Source organism: Melospiza georgiana, chromosome 4 (assembly GCF_028018845.1).
Source record: "Melospiza georgiana isolate bMelGeo1 chromosome 4, bMelGeo1.pri, whole genome shotgun sequence".
Lineage (NCBI taxonomy): Eukaryota > Metazoa > Chordata > Aves > Passeriformes > Passerellidae > Melospiza > Melospiza georgiana.
The window spans coordinates 44,537,042-44,562,943 of record NC_080433.1 but is presented as its reverse complement, the minus strand read 5'-3'; the positions used below and the strand labels follow the sequence as shown (position 1 = coordinate 44,562,943).

Below are 25,902 nucleotides of genomic sequence, written 5' to 3'. Positions count from 1 at the left end.
CAGATCATAGCACATTTTCTAAAATTGAACACCTGTTTTCTGATCCTGTTTTCTGGAACTTCTCTTACATTACAGCACATATGCCAAAACACTGTGTTACAGCCTCTCAGGTCATTTGTAAAACTGTACTAGCTACCTCGCTGCTCTCAGACAATCTGCTTGTGTATTTGGGGATTTCTGGTTGCCACAAATACAGTATATTAGAAGCTTTAAGCAACCATTTATCACCTCCTTTTTTTAGGTTTGACTTCACACCAGGATGCAACAAAACTCCCATCAAGACTTAAAATACCCAGCCTGACAGAAACTTTCACATGAGGCACAGGGTCATTAACAAGCTGATAAATTTTCAATTGTTGCAGAAGCCACCTTATGCTAGCATTTGAATCAGCTCCTCAGGCATTCCAGGAGGCTGGATGGAGAACTGGGATGGCCACTAGCAGGTAGGGGACCGATACAGCTAAAGAAAGCTCATGAGCCAGTTCAGAAGATATGTTCCAAGTTCCTCCCCAGGTCTTTTGCCTTTTATTCTCCAATTCAGGTATTACATTTCCACTGGTTTCCACCAGGATTGTGCATGCACCTTGACATGTTCACAGAAGTTCCACGATACAGAGTTTCACAACTGGGACAGGTCCCTACAATTGGGACACCAGGGTGACAAAACAGATTCTGGAGAATTTCCCACTGAATAGGATGGAGAGAACATAATTACCACATCGTAGCACTACAATGTCTCATAAACATAGAATAGACTAGATCCATTTACCACAAAAATCACAGAAAATAACTTATCAAAGAATATATATATTTTATGCAAAATATACATTTGTAGAATATAATTTTAATACAACTTTTATACTTATTATGTTGGGTTTGCAACACTTTGAATTAAAAAAAAAAAAAAACACAAAATATTCTTGCTGCCAGAATTTTATTTCTGATAATACTTATAGTTTGAGGTAACAATGAAAGAAGACTGTGTGCTGTGAACAAAGTCAGTGATGTTTGTCTGCAGTCACATTTTTGTTATCAAAGTGAAAAGTAAACTTAGGACTTGGCACGTACACTACAATTCATAACAATTTAGGTCATGGCAAACTGAGAAAGCAAGGACTTATGCAAACCTATTCTGTTCAAATTTGTGACTTTTGCAATATATGCCATTAGTATGACAGAAGTCAAGACAGATGTAGTTTACATCACTATCATTATTAAGCGTGTGTCTTTGTATGATCCACAGCACAGCTTACTGCAGGAACCAGGAATAATAAACACAGGGGTGGGGGTCTTTGCATGGAACCTTAGCAATGATGACATGAATTCAGCTTTCCTTGATATAGATAAAAACTGATTTTCCATGCACACACGTTTTATTTACACTGACTCATCAACAGTGACTAGTCACCCCTTCCTCTGGCAGCAGTAATTACGAGCGGTCTTTCATCTTCTTTAACAAGCTCTGCTTCGCACGCAAAGTCTCAGTGACCTCCTCAAGGTGTGAGTCGTTTATCAGGGCCCATTCAGCAGCAGCAGTCTCTTTCCAGTACAGTCCTTGGTATGGCTAAATTCCATTGTCCCTTTTTCAGCAGTCAAAAATCCATGATAAATTCTGTACAACACTGTAGTTAATATAACAGCAGCACCAGATAGTATATTAATTCATTTGCTAAAAGCTGTTTGCAATTATCTCTCTATTGACAATATTTTACCAAAAGTAAATCAATGTACATCTCTAAATATCAGAAATGTATACTTTGATAACTACATTATTGTACAAGAATTCTGACATGCAGGTCATGCTATTGGGCTTGGCTATATACAGAAGAACATGTTACATGGTCAACAATAAATTTAATTTCTTTTCCTAACAAAAAAGTAAAACATGACAGTCAGGTATTATTCAACAATTTCAAGGATCACTTAAGAAGATTTCAGTCATTATGGTCTTCTAAAACTCTACAGTTTAAGGGTAATTTTTCCTCACCAGCCCAGAACCTCAAATTTGCCATTGCATTTGTCCTGTTGCATAAACAGAGGTTAGTATTGAATGAAAAAGCCACTAGAGGAGATACAGTTTCAAAATTGTAATGAATGCTGGTTGCTGGGAGGAAAATTGATGCAATAGGCAACCGGTCAGTGCTGAAAAGCCGCTCAAAAAGCCTTAGGAGTGCACACGAGTTAGTCTAGATGATACTAACTGCACTTGAAAAATACGTATATTTCTATCTATACATGGATGTATAGTGCATATGGAAAAAAGAGAAAAGGAGAAAAAAGTGTTCTTAGTTCAACTTAAAAGAAGGGGGCATTTTAACAGAATCTCTGTGCTTTATGGAGACAGATGGAGACTACAAGGAGACAGGTTGCAAAACAGACAGACAAACAACACATAGGACAAATCACCTCAAAAAACATGGACTGAAGAAATTTTTGAAGCCCACTAGCCAGAGGTATAAGGCTGGTCAAAAACCCGACTTGAGAACTACTACCCTCTTACAATGGTAAAAAAAAGCCCCCAAAAATTGTTTCAATTTTACTTGGTACTCAGCTTCTGAAAATGTTGAAAAACCCTGGAGTAGAGAAAATACTACAGTACCAAGCAGCACTTGCTAGCTTAAAATTGCAAGTCTGGATGGCGTTTACCTTTCTTGCATGTTTTGTGCCTTCCCCAAGCCATTAAGAAAGAGATCTGGCTTCTGCTTGCGTGTAACCAGTAATGACAACCTCTTTGCAGTTATCTGTGTGCAAACAACCGGAGACATTCAGAACTCTGATACAGCAATCCAGTACCGAAATAAGTTAATCACAAAATAAAGTCGTTTATAAACAAGTAGATAGTTAAAAAATAAAAGAAAAGGTTAAACACAGAAAAACAATCCCACATGCAGACCAGTTTATCAGTGCTTTCATTTCAGCAGGATGGTAACAATGTGAGAACACACATCCAGAGCCCTCTGTGGTCTCCACGATCCGCAACACTGCTTGTCAGGTGATGGAGACAGGATGGTCCATGCAAATGAGCAGACCCTTCAGAGCAGACATCTTCAGAATGGATTAGAGTCACAAGAAATGGAGGTTCAATGGAGTGACTGATAATTACTTGGAAGCACATTATTTTAAGTAAATCTCCCTGAAAATATGCTTATTTATTGAATATATGGACAACAGCATCCACTAACTGTCCTTTTATTGCCACAGGAAAGTAGGACAATATAGTAGATAAAAGGAGAAATGCTACCTGAAGTAATCTTTAAAAGCCAAGACAAAAATCTTCAGGTACCCAAGTGGCTTTTCTTACTACTGACAGTTGTATCATGCAGGATTTAGACCATATTTGTGGAGCCTATGCTTAATGCTACATTTATTTCCAAGATGTGGTAAACAGTATTTGATTTAATGCTATGTAGCCGATTGACGCCATCAGGTTTACAAGATGGAAGGGATGGGAGACCGAGAGCGCCTTAGAGGACAAGGTGAGCTGTAGGGTGATGTTACTGGAGACAGTCGCAGAGCATTGCCTGTCAAGCCAGCTATGTTGTTTAGGCTTCGGGATTTTTCATAGCCTTGTATGAGAAAATGCACAGACATCAGTTGAATTCAGCCAAAAAATAGACAAAGACAAACAGTACAATGTAATGTAATCCAAGGAGCTATCAGGGACTCAGAGGGAATCTGCCTGCAAAAGAACTCAGTGCTGAGACACATTACTACCAAAGGAAACTAATAAATAAAATTATTTACAAATTAATGCATCCACTTTTACCCAAAAAAATTAAACAGACCACCACACAAGAGGTCTGACCTGCTCTTCCACATCCCATCTTGCACTTAGTATCACACTGTGGGCTTCAGCAGGGTGTCACAGAGAGCAAGATAAGGGATCCCACCAGGGTGACTGAGCTATCTGGCTAAGCATAATCAAAAGCCCATTAAGACAGACTGCAGGAACTGTCAAAATTACATAATGTCTGCTACATTCAATTCCTAATATAGTACAATTTTTTCTTTAAAATAAATAAACCAGAAACCAGATAAATTTTATACAGTATGTGTAAATCAGTTCTGCAGAGGATTGAATGATAATATAAGAAGCTTTATCTTCAAAAATATTAACTCTTAGGCTTTGCTTCTAATTTAGAAGTCTAATAAGACAGCAGAGCTTGACGTATTTGTAAATGCCTCCTGAACGGCAAACTTAAAACATTGAATTTGTGCTTCTTTTCCAGATGATTTGAACAAAATCAACAGTATTAATTCATATAAGCAAGTAGTAAATTATTAATCATTAAATGAGGCAACCACATAATGCTTCACAATTTGAAGGGAACATTGCACTTGCAGATATTTCTGTTCACATACACTGTGAGCTCTAGCTACCTACTTTTTGCTAGTGTGGATTGTTTTCACTTCGTAGAGGCAATGCTGCAAACCAAAAAAAAAGCATTGCTTTCACTGCATCACTATCTTCATATTCAAGTATTTTCAGCAGCTGCTGAATAACCCCTTCTGTTAGGAAACAGATCTGCTCGTCTGCCTGAAGATATCAGCAAGGAAATACAACAAAGGTTGAGCCAGGCAGGACCTTGCTCCTGAAGTACATGGGTACATGCTTCAGTGCAACCATGAGAAGTCTCACTGATTTCAGTGGTACTACTTATTTCCTTGAAGACAAGTATGCATTTAAGCATTTGCCAGGTTAAAGTATTCAGGTCAAAATTGCTTATAGGGCAATAATGAGACTTTTTTCCTCAGAAACCTTAAAATACCAATGATGGTAAAGCTAAATACCACATGGAATGTCAGCAAATTTTTTTTTCTTTCTGACTGAAACAGTTACTGGCTCAAATTCCAGGTCTCTAGGGAACAGACAGTTAATGGCATCTTTAGGAAAAATCATATCTTAAGCTCTCCCCTTACGACAATTAACATATTTCTTACCCTGAAATCTGCACACTGTAAAACTATACTTAACACAAATGTATAACCTCATGTCTACTAAAATATTGTGCAATGTTCCCTCCAGATGGCAAGGGCAGGCTAGACTGTGATACTACACAGAATTCAGATACATTTCTGAAACAGCCTCCAGTTTCTGAGTTTTTATCAGTATTTAAACAGACTAGAAAGAATTTTGTTTGAAAAGGGAATTAAAGAGAAGCACAATGCTAGTGTATATATTAAAACTCCCTGTAAACATAAAGCTTATTAAAAAAATCAAAATAATCAGGTAGCTTTTTTGCATAAAAATAGGAAAGTAGTTTTTAAGATTATTTTCTTGCTACTCTTCTAATGATAAAAGGAAAGAACTGAGAGAAGAAGATGGTAATGATTATAAAGAAAGTAGAAACTCCTAAAAAATGAAAACCAGATACACAAGATGAATAGTGAGAGATGCTTGATCCAAAATCAGTACTTTTCAGGTATATTAATGGATCAGGTCTGAATCAGTATCATCTTGGAGATGGAGATGCAAAAAGCTCAGAATAAATTATAATTGAACAACCAAGAATCAACCGAGGAACAAACCAAACAAGAAGAATGTACCAAAAGAAGGAAAGAAGGAAAGGGTAAAAATAAAATGTGAAAGTAGTAGACTTGATGTGTGAATGACATTCAAGCATTCAAACCTATTTGTATATTATTTGAAGATATTTTCTGCTTATGGGCTAGCTTCTCCAATCTGTATAAAATACACTCCAAAGCCAATGACTAAAACATTTCAGCCTCAATTAAGATTATCATCAGAGCCAGGCAAAGAGCATATTTCTCATCAAAAAACTACCCATTCTGAACTCAAGCCCCAGTTTTTCTAGTAAAAACTACAAAATCTAAAAAAATTACCAAAAAATTTATTTTAAATCTAGATTTACAAATCAAAATGTTCCAGGACAAAATAGGTTTTACTGTTATATAAATACGTCTTTAGTAGCTGATGGGTAACTTCTTTTATTATTTCTGATCTGCTCTAGTCATGGTTACTACCATAACTTGCTGAGTGAAGTCAAAAAGCTGATAATGCAAGATGCCATGGTACTCTACCTTATCCAGGTGTTCTTGACCTCCTCAAAGACTCTTAGCATTAGAGATATTTTAAATAATCCTAGTTGTTGAGAAGACAGTGAAATATACGCTCAGTGAAAAATGTAGTAAATTCGTGCAAAAACATGCTTGCAATGATTTTTCATTTAAGCTAAACATTAAATACAGGAGTACATAAAATGCCCGAGCATAGAGTCATACTCTGCAAGTGCCATACACGTGGAACTGGTTGCATATCTGCCTTCACAGGTTTAAACTATTGAGCTTATGCTCTGAAGTGCAAAAAGAGCATTGGCAGAACAACCCAAGAGAACTCCCTTAGATATATGGCTGGCTGGGACAGCTATGTTTGCTATACACCAAGCAAGTTTGGGAAAAATAAAAAAAAGCCAGAAAAATCTCAGGCAAAAATGTTTGTCCAGTGCCACATGGCTACTTCAGATGAACTCTGAGGTGAACAACTACACTTCAGCACTTAGGAATGCAAAATCTGTCTGAATGATCCAAGGTCAGAGGAATATAATTTGCCAAGAAACAAAAGCAGTTCCTATTTAAGGAAATGGGAATATTACCACTGGCATGCTGGGTTAGGGCATCTTAGGGCTCTGTCCTGATCTTAGGTTTGCAGCCACAGCCAGATATGGCCTGCTGGGGTAGAAATAATCAGTCACGTTGGAGATTCAAGCACAAAACAGTTTTGCAAACTCCACCTGGGCACTCCCATCCTACTGAGCAGGAAGTAATCAGATTTGAAGAAGCTAAATAACTAGAAAGGCCTTTTTAACACCTTGAAGGGTTAAGCATTGTTTTACTACATAGCTGAATTATGGATGGGGTAGACAGTAATATTTTAGTATCAGTGGTTAGTATTGCCAAGGGAAAAAATAGTTTTTGGCATTATCAGCTCAAAATTTTGTTTGAAAGAAATCTAACTAGCATCTCAGGATATGCTTTTTTGTGTTCAGAAATGTTGCTTACTTCTGACATGTCAACCTTAGAAGTTTATTCAACTGTAAATTTTATAAAGAGCAGACTACAGTTATAATATTATTAATTTGTCTTTTAGAATGACAATTTATATTGAGTGATGAGTGGTTGAATGAGCAAGGTCTGAATTGCAGACTTTTCTACTAGAGAGTACGGGCAAATGAAGACACAAGTGAAATGAGTGTCCAACATCAAGCACATTTTTTGAAGACTAAAGGGGATGAGTGTTTCTAAAAGGAAAAGAATGACTAGGAGTAAAGAAAAAAAGGTACATTGTGAGTACAGTCTTTCCTCTTAGAGCATTGTGCACATCATTTACTCTAAGATTGTTTTTCACAAGCACATTGCTGAGTAACCTTTTATGATCTAATGAAAGAAGTCCATACCTTTCCTGATCCCTCCATCAGTAGCACACGTGTAATCACCTGTTGTCAGTAGGAAACATGTTCCCCCTCTTCTGTTTTTGTCTCTTGTACTAGAACGTCTGATGGGAGGGAGCCTTTCACCAGGTGAGAGTGGCTGCTCACTTCCTGCACTGTCTTCACCTGATAACACTGGTTAAAGCACCATGCCCATTTACAGACAATAATGAATGAGGAAATGAGACATCACAAAGAGCTTACGCTGAATGCCAGATATTCCCATCACTCAAAAAGTAGATATAAAGTAAATCATTAGAAGAAAACAAGATTGCAATTCATCATTAATCAGTACAAAATGGCAAAAGATATAAGTTTTGTTCAAGAATAAACGATCTTTTGACTTTCCTGTTCTTCTTCTAAAATTTGAATAAAATTAGACTAAACTAACATGAAGAAATAATCAAACCAAGGCTCAGTTATTCACCTACTCTGGGCTGTAACTTGTCAGAATACAGTCAGCCTTGGATATTTCAAACAGTTATCTACTATTTTGGCTATCATTTTTGCTAAACAAGAGGTCAGTCATGTTAGGCATTTTTGTTTAAAATATATAGTTTAATGTTTTAAAGACAAGCCCTCGCCCAGAAGGACTATATTTTCAATATTTGGCACTATACACTGTTTATTAACACACTTAGCTTTCATTTCCATATTTATTACACTTGCACTGCTTGTCATCATAAGTACCCAACATTAAATGCTGCCTTGGTCTCTGTACTTTATTTTGTAAAACGGCAAAACTTGTACCTGTCCTGATTTGTCACTCCCAAAGGACTCTCTTTTAAAATTATCTACCATTTCAAATTCAGGCCACACTTCAGGAAAAAAATCTCTTCTCAGTACAGCACATAACTTCAGCTTTACCTTTGCATGTAAACCTGCACATGGTTTTTTTCTGAACTGGGAATGCAAAGGGCAGAATTCAGCCTTTAAGTTTTGCACATAATTCATAGTGACTCTAATAACATTCTCTACTAGAAATAAAGCTACAGTGCATGATGTGAGTGGTGGTACTACTGAAAAGGAAGATAACACTTTAAAATGGCTCCTTCTTGCATGTCTGCTTTCTCTCTAACTTCAAGGATTACAACCCCTTGTAAATAAAGTTGTAGACACAAAAAAAGTGTTTCTTAATGAGAGACACAGTGATCACACTGAGCCATCTCCATTCAGAATACCTTCGGTAGGACCTGATGGCATGAAAAAGCTGTTATCATTCACAATTTAAAGATGCTACCTCAAAGGTTGTCAGTCAAAGCACTGAAAAACTAACCATATTTTACTGTCAGTCTGAGTCTTTTCAAGTGTTTCCATCCTTTTAAATACATTTAGGACATTCAAAAAACTGTGTTAATTTGTGAACAGTAACTCGGAGAGTGAAACCGAGCTTCTTTGAACAGAAACGCTCTTCACTAATAGAGCAACAGACCAAAGAAGGATATTGCTCAGAGATGGATTTTCTGGACTCTTCTTTTTAAAATCTATATTTCAATTACTGAATTACACCAGTCATGAGTGGTTTTGCTCTTATTATGCTTTAGCAGCTTTACAGCTGGAATCTCATGACTGGTATGTGAGCTTTTAAACAGATTGTATTTGGCTTAAGAATAAATAAACTTAAAAAACATGAAAATATTCTTGCTGCTAAACTATTTAATTATACTGAAAGGTAAAATTTACTTTTTAATTGCAACAGATTTGGAACATGGAGCAGTGGCTTGGAGGGACTGAGGCTGTCATTTGATAGGCAATTTCACTGAGTAAAGCAAAAAATACTCCTGATTCATCATTTGGAACTCTAACAAATAAGGTAATAGAAATCACAAAAATCAACTGTAATAGCGATGATGGTGCTAAGGGCTGTCATTTTCTTTTTTCTTGACAAGATTTACATCAGCTATGCTAAGTATAATTTAATGAATAGTAAATATCATGCAATGTTTCATCTAACACAGATGAAGGAGAATCTTTTAGCCAGGGAAGCAGAATGCCAAATGGAAAGAAAACTAGAAAGAAAATTTCTTCCTATTTCCTTTGAGTGCTGGGCTTTGGATGTAAAGCACCTGCTCCTTTTAAATGACTGCTTCTTTGTAGGATCTTGCTTAACAGGCCACGATGTGGCACAGGCAAAGCTGACACAAGAGACAGACACTGAGGCAAAACACCATGGAGTCCAACAGGGTGGGACACGGTGGCTGCTCAAATAGTCACAGTCATGCAGAAAAACAAGAAACATCCATACAACGCAACAAACAACAGGCAAAAGAAAAGGTTGATATCATCAGCAGGAAAGCATTCTCAACAGAGCAAGCAAAACTGTATAGACCAGCTACATAGAGGTTTGGGAACATCACTATACCTATTTTTGTCCTCTATGAGACTGACACACGCAAATGTTGGAGGGGAGAAGGGTGGGAGCTACATCTTCTCCTGGCAGAAAGACTGGCTGCTTTCTGACCCCTACCAAACATACTGGTCTATAAAGTGTTTTCAGAGGACATGCATTTCCAGTGGGGTCCTACCTGATGATCTGTTGTGTTCCATCAGCTGGTTGTCCTTGCCCAGGCAGATGTCACCCTGCGTGCTATTGCAGGCCATGTTCAAGTCTGTCTTGCAGAAGGTGGGTGAGCTGGCTTGAGGAGCAGGAGGGATGTGCTTCTTTCGCTTCCTTGGCAGTTTCTGCTTTGCCATGGCCAGGGAGTAGTACATCCCAAAATTGTTAACTATCACAGGCACGGGCATGGCTATGGTGAGCACTCCCGCCAGGGCACACAGGGCTCCCACCAGCATGCCTGACCAAGTTCGTGGATACATATCCCCATATCCCAGGGTGGTCATGGTGACTACAGCCCACCAGAAGCCGATGGGGATGTTTTTGAACTGTGTGTGTTCACTCGCTGATGGGTCATTAGGCTGGGCTCCCACCCGCTCTGCGTAGTAGATCATAGTGGCAAATATCAAAACACCAAGTGCCAGGAATATTATCAGCAGCAGAAATTCATTGGTGCTGGCTCGCAGCGTGTGGCCCAGCACCCTGAGGCCCACAAAGTGCCGGGTGAGCTTGAAAATCCGGAGGATCCTGACGAACCTTACCACCCTGAGGAAACCAAGCACGTCCTTAGCAGCTTTGGAGGAGAGCCCACTCAGGCCCACTTCTAGGTAAAAGGGCAGGATGGCCACAAAGTCAATGATATTCAAGAGGTTTTTGACGAATTCAAGTTTGTTGGGAGAAAAAATAACACGTACTAAAAATTCAAATGTAAACCATACCACGCAGACTCCTTCCACGTATGTCAGTGCAGGATCTGTCTCAATCTCATACTGTAACACAGCTTCTGTCCCGTTGATGACCTGCTCAGTTTTGTTTATAATAGTGTTGAAAGCCTCGTGTGTTTCCAGGCAGAAGGTTGTGATTGAAACTAAGATGAAGAATAAAGAGGCAAAAGCGATGAACTGAAACACAAAGAGATAAAAAGAGACATCAGAACCACACAGGCCTTCACATTAACACAAATGATGTCTGTGTTTATAGTAAAACTTTTACTCATTCTTCCCCAAATGGCAGACAAATTCATACACATAAAAATTTCCATCTAGGCCAGAGAAGAGTAGCAGACAGCTCTCACATGCAGGTCAGGAGTCCAGGAGCAGGAAAAGCCTTGGCAATGGATTTTGTCAATCTTGACAAAATGCAACTCATTAGGAAAGTGACAACAATTTCTTTAATCTGTACTAAATTGTCTGAACTTGATTCAGTTGTCAAGGTTCCTTTCAAGCAGTCCCCATACACACCAACCACAGCAGTATTTACACACGTCCAGCTCTCACACAGTGAAACATGGGGGCTGACCCTAACAGTCTTGACATTATGGCTCAGAACTCACACCTGTCTTGAAGAGCACCTCACAGGGATCTAGGAGCAGATCCAAAGTCTGGGTTTCCTTTAGATTTTCAATGATTTACAAATACAGGATATTTACTGATAGAAAATGCCTTCTGTGTTACAGGTAGAGTTGGTTGCATAGCCTACTGTGTTTGTGGTCATCCATCACTGATTCTCTTGGGCAGCACTATAAGCAACCCTTCCAGAACCTCACACACTGTGGTGGCAGAGTTTTGTCACATTCTTAGGATCCACAATCCTGCTAACCAGGTTACAAATTCAGGGCAATACAAACAAAAAGGGAAATAAAAATTCAGTTCTAGTAGAGGCATGTGAATTAATAAAATACAGGTAAATAATCTGGAAACAGCCATCACAAAATATTATTTAGGACTTAAAAAGCACAGACTGCCTGATCTTCAATTCAGCCATCACAGATGAATAACAGAGAAAATCAAGGACAGGATCTCAAAAATTAACACTGAGCCAAACAGCTAGAGCAGGAGATAGATTTTCTTACACTGAGGAATATACACCAAATGAAAAGGTGTTTTGAGGTCACCTGCTCCTTTGCTACAATAGTCAACTTTTTTTCAACGACATTACAACCAGTTTAGCTAGCATTCAGCAGCAGTGGTGTAGTATATAAATAACAATAGTTTTTATTTTGAATTTGCATCTTAATAAATATTTTATAGCCAATATTATTCTGGGGAAAAAAGCCTTCTGAAGACATGAAGACTTTTGAAAGTGTTAGGGGCCCAAGGAGGCAAAAAGTTGCCAAACCAGGTTAAGAATACCTAGTATCTAGTTACCACACTGAAATCTTGAATGTAATTGGAAAAATCTAGATACAAGGCAGACAAAATAACAGCCATAAGCTGGAATGCCTTTGTTCTGCCACTTTTATCCAAGATACAGCATTGTGGCAAAACTGATTTTGTGTACTTCAGATATCAATGACTGAATTTAGTATTAGCATTCATATTTAGTGCTATGTATCACAGGAACTCATTTAGGCTTGCACAATACTGAATGCTGGTATTTTTCTAACACAGAACACTTCTTAGACAATAAAATATTGTCACCACAACCTGTAAAGATAGTTCCTTTTATTCCGGAAACAAGTTTAAATTTGCAGTGCAGGTCTGGCAAATTTATTACATTCAGATTCATGAAATGGATCTATGAAAAAACCCATATAACTACCTATATCAGATATTTGCAGGTTATTTATGGCTTCCTTTCCCCAGTCAAGGAAACAAAAGTTATTACACCATGCCCTACAATTGCAAACACACTAAATCTGTTACCTTTCAAAAAGTACTGACTCAGAGACTGAACTGAACACTTATCATCCAGTCTGGACTTCTAGCCACAAGCTAAGCAAACAATCTTACACTGTCTGATTTTCACTGAACAGGCTTTTCTGCCCTTGCCTTAACTACAAATTTGCTGCATGCTCATAGCTCACAGCACCTGACACCAACATACACAAAAAAGCCTCAGTCTTGTGTGGGACAACTTGTGAGAGTCAGCAAATACAACCAGATTTATAAAACCTAAGTGAATTAATCTCAGCAGATCTTTGCAAAACTTCTCCACAAGAGAGACAGAGAATGTGTATCAGATTCTAAGCCACTGGTGGGCTAAGAATGACCCTTGGGTGTCTCCTAGAGCATCCTCCAGAATCCTTCTACACAGTCAAGCATGGAAAAAGCAAACAAATCTTTGGAGGCTGAGTCACTGTAGCTAAGTCAGCACTGTAGTTTGGGAAGGAACTTTTGACATAAAATATTGGGAAACTTCTTCAACAGCAACACTGGTGATTTCAGACAACTGTGAAAATTTTTTTGTCTGAAAATAAAAGAAAATTACATTCAGGCTAACCAAAGTAAAATTTACCAACAACTGAATAATTTACCAACAACTCAGATATGACAAGGACTAACTGTGCATTCAACAGTGCAGTGAAGCCAACAGTATGTAAATAATTACCACTGTTTTCTGGACTGTATTTCAGAGTCCATTCAGGTTCAGAAACCTTCTAAAAAATGCCAAACACCACGAGAGTAACTACAGGTAGAACTGCCTGACAAGCTATTTATTACTGTTTTGCTTAACATTGACACTGCACGGACATTGCACTTGGCAAGGCAGATTGAAATTTTTAGCTGTGCACCTACATTCAGTGTTTTGTTATCCCTAAAGGAAAAAGACATCCAGTCATGCCCAAAATCTATCCTAAAGATAGTCATGTTCCAGAGGTTAGAACAAAGACAAGAAAACACTATCAATCTGGTGACAGATTTCTTGGTAAGCCTGCAATAAGCATTCATAGAAATGTAAAACAATAAGTTGTACACATTTTTCCATGCATATGCATGCCACCACTGATTTTGAGCAAAGACACACATTCCTTTTATTTCTCATTGCATTTGGTTTAAAACTGCCAGCTCCTAGGATGAGGAGGGAGCTTGCATAGCATCTAGCAAGATGAAGCCTCATACACAAGACCTACACTGTTACTGCAATAATTAGAGGACTCAGAGAGCATGCAAGAAGCAAATGCAAGGACCAATGACAGCAGGAGCATTTTATCAGTCAAACAAAAAATGCTTAGGGATTAATGTTATATTAACAAAGATGCTTTGTTAGTATTATGTTACCTATCAGGCAATGTGTTGAAAAGCTTTTCATACACAGCTGCAATGATAGAAACTAAATGAAGTCATGTGTTATCCCCATTTTATGCTTTCCTTCTCCTTCATCCTAATTCCAGCTTCTCTAAAGTAATTAGTCTCTAAAAATACATCCATTTTTGTCATGTGAGCAAGCACCACATTTCAAAAAAAGCCAGTACAGATTTGAAGTCAGAGATTCTCTGGTGAATGTACCCAGCCAAGTTCTATTCCTCAGTCCTGCAATAGTTCCTCAGTCCACAATAGCCAGGGTAGCACACACAACTTTCTAGTTTTTTTCCTTTTTACTTTTATGAAGCACAAAAATCTAAAAGGAGTTAGCCTGATCATTATTTCAGAAAGGTTACAGCAGGAGACAATTTTCTGTTTGAATCATTAGCAGCCTTTCACTGTGAGAAGTTCTGAAAACTTTGGTTTTGACTAGTTGCAAGACAAGTTCAGCCTTGGTATAAAGCAAAACATCTTATTCACCCCCTCTTTAAAACCAAACATTGCAGCCCTAGCACATTTTTTGACAGTCTTCAAAAAAAAGCTGAAGAAAAATTTTCAAATAATATCCACATAATCATGATCTTTTCCTCATTTCTTAAAAAGGGGGTGTTGGTTTTTTTTAAGTAATTGCTTCTTGTTTGCTTCAATGGATGTGATAAAATTAACTTTCTTCATTTAGGTTTTCTTTTTTCCTCCTGAAGGAACCATCTTTCTAAGTGACAGAATGGTTGTAGGCACACTCTGCGGCCACCGTTCGAAATTCAAATTAGCGCAAATTGAATTAATAAAAAGTTCGGTCCATTTTTTCCAGAAGAGAGCAGTTAAAAGTTACAAAAATGTTCAGTATGTAATACACAGCATGTAGAGCATTCCTCATTAAGCAGTTAAAGCTCTCAGGAGATTGCTGATTCTCTCTGCTCACAGTTTGAAGGCAGTGTGCACCCAATTTTGTTCTTGTGTGTCAGCATCACACGTTCAGACAGTAGAGATTCCATCTCCCAGCTTGTCTAGTTGACAGGATCACCAGCCAAGCTCTGTTGCTAAGTTCTACTAACATTCACAGTAAGTGGATTAATCATATATACCTCAATTTTCAATGAAGAACATAAATCTAGAGTGTGAGGTGCCTGCAGATAACTTGTTAGAAATTATAAAGAAAACTGTATGATTCTTACTTTGAACTCAGTGTTTAATGGGGGACTGAGTAGCTCAGAGTTTAAAGCAATTTCAAAATTGACAACCAATTCTAGAACACCAAATTGAGCAGTCTGTGGATTAGCAGAACTTTTATGAGTCCAAAGTCATGTTTTACCTTGCACTTAGCTCCTTAAGTGCCTAGAAAAATTAAGGTCACTAAAAATTGTGGCTACAAATGACCTGACAACAGTCTTAGCTCGCAGGCTATGTCTGGATTTCCCAGTAGGAGAAGGCACAAGGTCTGAGGAAGCTGTGGCTCACACCTGACCCACAAACATATTCTTCCTTTTCAAGCAAACCCAGACATGGGACTGGTCATTGTCCTGGGATGGAGCCAGGGCCTTGCTGAGCCATTCTAAGGCTCAACAGCTTAGACAGAGCCCAAACAAAGCAACAGTGGAGCTGGAAACTGACTCTTGCACTTAGGTGTATTATACATATTCATAAAATCAGACTGATCCTAATCCATATTTAAAATAAGTTTCTTCTGTCCATCCCATGCCCCTAAATAGACAATTATTTCTACACAGTTATTTAATGTTCCAAAATGGACAGGTCATAGTCAGTGAAGAGGTTAATGCACAGCAAAGTGTTAATTGCCACAGTCATCTTAACTTCTTGCTTCATATTTAAGTTTTGAATAAAATCTCTCACCATATTTCAGTGTTTTCCAAAAAAAAAAAATCCCCAAAAAATATATGTATCTTGTCTGGATGCAACTTGTTTTGGGGTTGGATTCTCAATACCTCCTCTTTCAACTCCCCTCTCTGTAATGTAATGTATATTTTGTATCATGAGCACTTAGTAGCAGCTTTCAAGAATCATTTAGTTTGAGTTACATTCCAGGACACAGAAGGTTTGCCCTTGACATACTTGACAATGGAAAAAGAAAATGACTAAATATTCAATAAGCCCTTGAAAATACAACACTTAATATTCTCTTATGCAGGTACAGAATTGCCTTTAAAGAACTAAGATCAAAACGTTTCTTTAAATAAATTTCTTCACAGGCACATTATGAGATTTAATACATGTGTGTTGCTAGAACTTAAAATGATTTTTAAAAATCAGTATTCCTCCCCACCACACTCACAGACTAAAAATATAACTATAAAGCATCCAAGAAAAGAGACTGTGATGATTTTTTTCTAAAGAAACTAACTCTGATGGCTTGATTACTATTATAACCAAAATCCTACTTTCATAAAAAAAGGTAAGAGATTACTGAACAACTTATTTTTTCTGACCGAAACAAGAGTAGAGGAGTTTCCACTCATAGGTTCTTTGCTTTCCCAGATCATTCATGCTAACCAGAACCCTCAAAACTGGGTAAATTCTGTTGGACAACAGAAAACTTAAATGGAAAGCCGTATTTTTTTGTAGTGCCATACTCATTTTGACAAATAAAAAAAAGTCCAAACTCTGGAGATTTAAAAATTATACCCAGCGATGTCTGTTCACATTTGTTAGAAAAGCCTCATCTTTTCATAGTTCAGAATATAAAACAAATTATTTGAAAAAAATAATGGATTCAGTTTCTTCCTCATACCAACCCTCTGGCCACAAAAAGTAAGCTGATCTATGCATTACATGCACCCACTCTCACTGACTGCAAGAAGTTAGCCATATTTATGCATTACAAAATTTTATTTTACAGATTTTCTTCACACGTATTTTTAGACTCATAGAGCTATTGCTTAGGCTGAAATAGTTAACAGTTGTTATACCAAAATTATATACTCCCATCATAAACATAATATGCTTATATTAACTTCTTTTTGTCTCTGTCAAGGTTCAGGAAAGAAAAGTATTTTTTCCTGTAAATCTTCCATAAATTTTTCTTGTCATGTTTTCCAGAAGTCTTTTTTATTCTTTCAGGAATTCAAACTGTCAGTTTCTGAAATCCCCCTTGCTCTGCAGGGAGACTGAATGAGACCCAGTCAAACAGGGAACAGAGCCAAAATCACATACTGTTTCTAATCAGTCCTATCTAACTTGCAATGCTGATTTTTTAATCTAGCTTTATAGCTGCTTAGTCATATAAAACCAAAGTCTCAAAAGAAATCCCATAAAAAATGCAATAAATTTGGGCATTCAATGAGAATATGACTCAACTGTGAATGTTACTTATGCAGAAAAAGAAGCTGCATTTGTAAAGTACATGGCATGCTTCACTCAAAGTAGCAACTAACCTTGGCAATGAAATCACAGAATTAGATACCACTTCCAGCTCTAAAGAGAGTTCTTTTTGTTTAGATTTGACAGATTGTCCTCATTTCTGATTTCAACATGATAGATTTTTTTCCCTCTGCTTGATTCCATCTGGCTATCAGGAGACTGTTAAAATCATAATGTGATTTCAGAATGAGCTCTTGTGATGAACTTCCCTCTCTATGTAGTTTAATGTTCTGTGTGACACAACTTGAACATTAATGGGCCTTTTACATAAACCCAAATACCTCACCAAACATACCATCAGCCTCTTCACAACTCTTTTTCTCAAAGCTGCTATTCTTCCTTAGCTGTCAGTTGCCTATAAAAAACTATCATTTCAAGAAAAACTAAAAAGAAGGCAAAGTCACAAGTTTTTATGGCATGATGCATTTTCAGTGCACTGTATCTGGATATACTTAGTAAGAAGTACTAGGATATACTTAGTAAGAAAACAAATACCATCAAAACCTACTAACCAAACTACTGGCATTTAAACTATAAGCTCAAGGCAAACATACTACCAATTTACTTCACCACTCATAAATAATATTCTCTCACATAATTTGTCTCCAAAGATTAAGGAATTGGTACAGACATAGCATTTTAAATAAACCATCAAAGGGCAAACAAAAACAGGGTACATAAAGTATCAGGCACTAAGGCCAATTTTATGTCTCTAAAAATTTGTAAAGCATCCTCCCTCTGGGGAATAATGTAGAATGTCAGCATTAAAGTGTTTCTTTTTTAATGTCCATATAAAGATTTAACAGCCCAACCTTAGCATCCTAATTGGGAAACTCTGGCCACCATAATATCTCAATCAACATCAAGCCACAGTTAGAACAGTTCCTGCCAATATTTTTGTTTTCATCCTTTGGTCTACTCTTTTCAAATCCCCAGTACAGTTCTACCTCATTTATATCCTCTCCTGCTAACAATATCTGGCATTCAATTTAGCAATTAAACTGCTGCTGTTACAATTCTACACATAGTCATAAGTGAATGAAAAAAAAAACAGTATGGCAATACATTTATTTATATACTGTCTAAGAACAGCTTATAGCTAATGTCCAATGTTAGATTTATAGTGCAGCAGTATTTACAGCTGAGAGTGGCTACTGTCTGCATGTAGTAGTGAGAACATAAATGTTCTCTTGTTTGCTCACTCATTCTTTTCTCATTTGTTATAGTTTTAAAACCTGGTGTTTTTTATTACCAGCTGGAGCACAAATAAAAAGGTTATTAATGCATCTTTTCATATTTAGAAATCCAGGCATAAAAGTAAGTCACTCTAATCAAGCTGTTAGGTAAATCAGCAGTCTAACACCAGTTTGACCCAGATACATGTCTGACTCAACAAATCCTAGTCACATCTACATTTTAAAGCAGATCATAATGAAAACCAGAGTTACAAATCATTCTGCATTTTAATTGCATTTAATTGATATATATCTTTCTAAGGAATTCAAAACTGATTTACAAAGCTACTCTGATTTAGGCATATGCTCTCCTGCTCAGCATGGAAAACTTTTTCCCCTGCCAAGTAACTGGAAAGAAGACTTGAGCATGAATTTTGTAGCAGGACCATACCTCATGCAGTGGGATTCCTGGGGACAGGACTGATCTGCTTCCCAGGGCATTCCCTCATACTCCATCGCCTCACTGCCTACCATCCAAGAAGATTACTAATTTCCTAAATGACCACTGTTGTTTCCCACTAGGCAAATCAAAATCATCTGACTTTGTTGTCCCATGGAGCAGCTCAGTAAAACATGTCACACCAACACACAGCATACATTCCACTGCATCTTACTGACTCTTGGAAACTCAGCAGAAGTCCTTGAACAGCAATTACACTGCCTCCAGAAGCTTCTGTTTCCTTTCACTTGAATTTATGAAGCTTGCTTCACTTGTGATTTTTCTGAGCTGTGACTGTTGCAGCAATGTTTTTGGTTTAACAGCTAGCTGTGTGCATTATTTTAACTAGACTTGGCATTTATATTCTAGCAATCATTTTATAAAAAGGCACAGCAAGGCTCACTTTGCCCTTGTCTTACTGAAAAGGTCTGCATGGCTATGTGGCTTGATAAGCAAACCACTGCCACTCATTCATTAAACATTGCTATAAATCAAACAGGCAAAATATTTATAGCAGCTGCAAAAATGTAATGGATGTTCTTCCCTGAGTCAAAGCAAAGGTGAGAAAAAGAGGAATTCACAGCTTGTATTCTGGTCTGGTATAAAACATTCAGAGCTTTCTTATTAAAGAGTATATTCCAAAATGAGCTAAAACTGTCTGAAGGGAAGAAGAATGCAGATTTTGTAGCGTGCATTTCAGCCAATCCCAAATTTACATAATGTGTCAAATTAGCCTCTCTGTTTGCTTTGTTGCCCTTCTCTAGGCTACCCGTTGTTCACATCATTACAGGAAAGCTTAGGCTCTGGGACCTGGCAACCTGAAATACTACACAGGCACTATCTTTCTTTCTGCACTTGATTTATCATGAGAAGTTCCCATTTGCCTCAATGGGTCAAAACTGGAAAAAAAATCTTCAGTATAATACTATTTATTATTAATAGACTTTTACACCCATGCAGACAAATGGAGAAAATAGAGACATTCTTAATATAAATTAATGAAAATTCTATTATAATGTAGTTTGCCTAGTACATAAATCTCACATCCATTAAAATTACAGAAACATTTTCATCTGTATCATTTCCATCTCACTTAAGCTCTCAGGCTCATTTATGTCTATGTTTTCTCTCCCTGAAAACAAGTCTGATGGCCTAATTAAAATTACACTTGGGTGAATTCAGAAAAGATTTTGAGGCTTGACGTCCATTGAGATTTGTCATAGAGCCCATCCCAGATTTCACTAGAGAAGCCTTTTCACTAACTCATGTAACCTCTTTTTGTTATCCTGAAGGTAATCAAAACATTCTGGAACTACTCACTAGTTTTCCAGGCCTGTGTCTTTCCTGTACAACATAATAAGACTCCTACTGCCAGTGCTGGAATGAAAATTACTAAACTACTTCTTAAAAATTGAAGGGATGGAACCATTTTCTAGCTACTCAAAAGTGTATGCAAAGTCCTCAAACTGCTGATTAACAGGTCTCATTTGACTGGAAGCTTTTCCTTCCATACCCTATTCAAGTAGCACTGGGTTAGTTTTTCATACCTGCACCACAGTAAAAAAATAGATTTGATACTAACTAGTACCTTCGCTTCATGATTGCAGCGTAGTTATGGGAAAGCAAAACCATAAGGAAGAGGATGCCCAGACTGTGGCATTGCCTAACCCTTAGGTAAGACAGTCCTAATGATGAGCTTCCAGTGGAGCAGGCTTTGTGGAGCAATCTAGGCTTAATAAAAGCAAATCATGAACACAGAAACTTCAGCCTGTGGTTTCCTACAGAAATGCCACAGTTGCAATCCCACAGAGAAAACCTCCCTGCCACTTGCACCAGCAGGGTAGCCAACAGCAGGAGTATTTAACTGACTCATGGCAGAGCACACAGTCCCAAGGCTCAGCAGTCTCCAGCTTCCTGGTTCTACCTTGAAAATCCTCTAGGAAGTACAGATCTTTCCTCCCCACCCTCAGATGTCAAGAGTTTGACCCTTTCTGCATTTCCAACTCCAATTTGTCCCTACCCTGGTACTTTCTCCTCCTGTCCTTCCCTTCCTCCTCAGCCCCAGCTCTGTTCCTCAGGTTCACTGCTGGATCCCAGGCGTCCTTCCTCTCTTCTACTGAGCAACCTGTTCTTACATTATTTGTATATCCATGTCCTATATCTCTAATAATAATAATAATTCTTTATTGCCATATGCAGCTCTCTTTCCAGAGCTGATGTGCCTCTGCTCTTCCAGGCCCCAGATTCAGCTTCACCTCACCTGCTACCTGGCTGTTTGTCCCAGGCTGTTTGTTCAGCTTGTTAGTCTCAATCTCTTTATCTTTCCACCTCGCTCCACATTTCAGGACCTTCAAGCCCTTGTCCTTTGACATAAATCACAACCACTTTCCTGTTTTCCATCTCCAAAAGTAAGAGATCTTCCTTCTGCTCCAGTGCTGATACCACTCCATGGTCCCCTGGTCCAGCCACCCACTGTCATGTATCTTTTCTCCTCATCTTGCAACCTCATCAGGATTTTTATGCCAGCCTACACTCCCTGTGCAGTTTCTGTGACTTTTATATTTGTATCTGAAGGGCACATGTGCCTGGAAAATCATCTGATTTTTCCAACTGAATTACTGGTCTAATGAAAGATATTTTTTCTTTCAAACCTGGTTTGACTTTGAGATCAAAGCTTCCTCCCCTGCATCACTGAGATTCCAGGGAAATGGCAAGGAGCATATACTGACCCTAATTTTAAAAATCTACCTTTTAATAAAATTAGAACAGCTCCTCTTCAGAGAAATATTTACATCTTTCTATAGTTAAATCACTGAACAATGTATAAAATAGAAGCAGTATCTCATCTTTACTCTTTTCCTAGGCCAGAGAGGACAGTGTCCTTGCAGCTCCTCCATGGTCTCACATGACCCTCTGAAAAGTCTCAATATTTTTTTAAAAATAAATACTTTAGATACCTAAATCAATGCACCTTCACACTCTGGTACAGCTGAAAGAATATCATAAGAAGTACTTGAAGAAGAATTTCAGGTCAGAAGGGTGTTTTTATGAGAGAGGGAAGGGTAAGACTGCTGAAACTCCTGAGCCTGATGTATGTGAGTATGTTTCAAGTTCACAACACAATCACATAGATCAAAGCTAAATTTAGAGACTGTGAATTATTCATTGCAACTGTAGACAGCTAGGCTTACCTGAACCCTGAGGAACCAAGCATATCACCCCAGACAACACTAGTTCACATGTTTTTTCAGACCTATCTTTTGGCTCCACAGCGCAAAAAAATTGCATGGGTCAACCAGTTACCCAGAATCTTGTTGAAGGTTTTTTGAAAGATAGGTAAATAACTATATGTAGCTTACTTCCATTTTTTAATACATTAAAATTCCATTTAAACTTTTCTCCAGGAATGCAGAAGTGACAGCTCAATTGAGCAGAGAAAGCAAATGTAAGAAAGCAAATGTGCAACAGCTTTTAGGATACTCAGACAACTGTGACATTCAGATTTCATCCTCTGTTCAAAGCAGACACTTGAACTGAGATGAACAATAGTTCAAGGCTCTCCTCTAGAACCTGAGAGAAGCACAGCAAAGAGATTACACAAGTTTATGAGAGGGATTATATGACACTGGGCCTGTGATAAGGGAGGATTGGAATCAGAGACCCAAGAGGGTTCCCCCAGCCCCTTGCCCCCATGAATATTTCCAAATCCAATTTACACATCTATTTAATACACAGATTATGTTCTAAGTTACTGCCATTGCAAGCATTAGCCCCGACTCTGTGAACAGCACCATTTCAAATGTATTCCTATTATTTAGCTTAAACATTCTCTTAGAGCTTCATCACCAGTTTGCCCAAGGGACTGACACTAATACTTACACTCAGGGCTGGACTAATCAGCACAAGGACAAATACACGCAACGCTGTGCATCATCCTGCTGAAGATTCCCTTATTCTAGAGCTTGCTGTTGATGAGCAGAAGCTTGCTAACAGCAGAGGGAATAGAGGACTTGCTTTGTGACTTCAGGAAAACCCAGGACTGAATTCCTGTGTCAGACCTGTCAAGCCACTATGGTATATATATTTCTTCACAACCAGGTGCTGATATGGACAAGAGAACTCATCCCAATCCAGGAGGCTTCAGAAGAAGCCTTCCCAAAATGCCAGGGAAAGCTACTGTTTGTCTACTGCTTAAGACAACTCATCTCTTTCAGAGGTATTACAGCTATTCAGAAAATAAATAGCTTTATCATTTTCCTTGTGATTCCAAATGCCACTTATTTTTTAATTTACATTATTAGCTTACTTAGGAAAAAATCAATACTGAAATAAACACAGCGGACCCATTCCAGCATCTTTTAATTACATTCTCCACACAAAGCAGTGTGGGAAGAAATATAAATTAAATCTAATAAAAAAATTGGATGTTCTGGATGTCCAAAATTCACCTACAGTAAAGCAGCCACCAGTAAGAAGTACTCCAATTATCATGTATGTGTCAGAGTGAACACGCCATTGAGTTTGCTGGGGGAGATGTTTTTCTGTGCAACTAGGGCTTTGGGCAAGCTAAAGGCAAAGAACTCTGCACTGGCTATCTTTACAATAGGCTGATTTTATTTATTTATTTATTTATTTATTTATTTATTTTATTTGTCATTTGGGCTGGTGTCTTTCCAAAGATTCTCACAGCAATGAAAGGCAACATTTGCAGCATTCAGTGGAAACTTTGCATTAAGGGAGTTCTCCAGAGAGCATTTTTGTGGTGAAACCAGAGTTAGGAGATCTTTGACATGTCAGGCGATCTTGTTGATGATTATGCACAAAGGGGACCATGGGAGAATGAATTGCCACTGCTGCCACTACCAGGCAGATTATGCTCGCTAGAGACCTTTTGTGACTGTAATCTACAGAAGGAGTGGCATGCAATGCTGCACTGAGGCACACTCTGCAGCTTCTATTTCCAGTTAAGTTCTACATGGCATATTTACTGCTGGCACTTTCCTTTCAAGACTAGTTACATCTGCCTGCATACTTCTCTTTTAAAATAGAGCAGGTTACTTGTACATGGAATTAGAAGTGTTGTCCCTGATGAAATATGCATATGACATACCAGCAGAAGGTGGTCACTGGTGGTGTTTATAAGGCAAACCAAAAACTTAGCAGGATGCCAGTGTACTTACCAGTGACCAGTACTCCTAAATCCATTTATTGACCACGAAGTTTCTTTGTTCCTTAAGATGTCCCTTCAGAACTGTAACAAAACTGCATTAAAATATCAGCTGTGGGTTTCTTCTGAAGGGGGGAGTTGTTTTTGAACTAAAACTACTTGGACAGATGATGATCATTAAAATAGTTTAAAGCTTATCACTTGCAGTGTTCGGGATTACTTTGCCAAGCAAGAGCAGAGACACATTAACAGACTGCATATAACAAACCAGGAAGACTGTGGGAAACAGAAGAAAACTTAAATGCATGAAATGATTCTTTCTAGTTTGCAGCACATAGGAGACAGCATTCATTTTTAGGAATAAAAGGCTGATTCTTCCTTTACTAAAAGAGATGCTGCAATATAAATGTTAGCCCAGCCTGTCAGATATTTCCCCCACCCTCAACAGATGAATAGCTCAGAACAAAATCATTCAAGATTTTGTGTGCAAGATTTACCAAGTACTCCATGTTTACAATTATATTTGCAGTACAGGTTACTTATACATCACTGTGTTTGCCCTGCAGTTTTACATCAGGCTGCTCTGGGACATGTCTCTCAGTTCAATTATGAATTTGGCCCCTGGGGAGAGACAGGGGTGGTGCCAGGTTACCGAGGTACCAAGGTTGAGAGTAGCATCTCCATGCAATAAATGGAAGAATCTTGTGACTAAGGGAATTTTTAGCACTGCAATAAATACATTCATCTGATTTCACCAAGCCATAGTGACCCCCATCTGTGAACCCAGTCTTCTCTAGAGGAAAACAATGAAAAGAGAAGTTACTTTCTAAATTAGTACATAAAGAGTCACCTATACTGACTATTTTTCATCCTCCCCAGCTCAAGTACTCCTGATACCACTTTTACTGTGTGGGATTGCATTTTGAATCCCATGTGTCCATAGTTCCTCCTGATTCTGAGCTCAATTCCACCCTACTGGAGAAAGAGCAGGCAGCTCTCAGGCCACAACACTATTACAGATTGTACAAGTACCAAAAAAAGGACTATTTCCAGCTTCCTCATATAGAACAGAGATGAAAACCATCAAAGTTCAGATAAAAATAACCTGTCTCCCACATCTATGCAGTCTGGTTGCTTCCGAGACCTTCAGGCCTCTCACTTCTCTGTCACTGCATTCATTTAATCTAGAAATGAAAACTCCCTAAACTGTGAATGGCATCCAGTTATAAGTGAGGGTGTTTGGATAAGTCACTGTGCTTCAGTTGATTTTTTTTTCTCTTGGTCCTTCACCTTCATTCATGTGAAGTTGAACCCTGTTTCTGCATCAGGACCACACACAGAGTGGACACAAAAGCAGTGCCTGGTGAAAGCCATGAGCAATTCCAGTACATTTCCAGCTTACTGTGAACGTTTGGAAGGACAGCACTCTGCATGGCATGCAGGATCTTTCACTGCCAAGTTCTTGTGTGGAGACAAAGCTTCTGTCTCAGGCAATACAATAGATGCCCTCCAAACCTACAGACATGAATAACACTCTTCTAGTAATATCTTTCTTTATGCTGAATGTGGATATTGATACAGACAATGCATCAATAAGGCACTTAAATATTTCAAAACTTTCCGTCGCAGAGGATCTTCCAAGAACATTGAAAACTGCCA

General features: G+C 38.1%; 1 protein-coding gene across 9 annotated transcripts in view; it reads right to left on the bottom strand.

Moving 5' to 3' along the window:
- Positions 1-491: 491 nt before the first annotated feature.
- The window catches only part of KCNC2 (potassium voltage-gated channel subfamily C member 2), a 99,648-nt gene continuing 74,237 nt past the window's right edge, over positions 492-25,902 (bottom strand). The window contains exons 2-6 of one of the 9 annotated variants that reach the window (XM_058022660.1): positions 9,974-10,904; positions 9,515-9,646; positions 7,416-7,583; positions 2,647-2,741; positions 1,536-1,622 (exon numbers count right to left, since the gene is read on the bottom strand). In XM_058022660.1, coding sequence (XP_057878643.1) covers positions 2,680-2,741; positions 7,416-7,583; positions 9,515-9,646; positions 9,974-10,904 — 1,293 coding nt within the window. In that variant the 3' untranslated portion in view covers positions 1,536-1,622; positions 2,647-2,679. Of the gene's footprint in view, positions 3,567-7,415; positions 7,584-9,514; positions 9,647-9,973; positions 10,905-25,902 lie in introns of all 9 variants that reach the window. The other 8 variants (XM_058022658.1, XM_058022657.1, XM_058022659.1 and 5 more) reach the window with 8 other exon arrangements.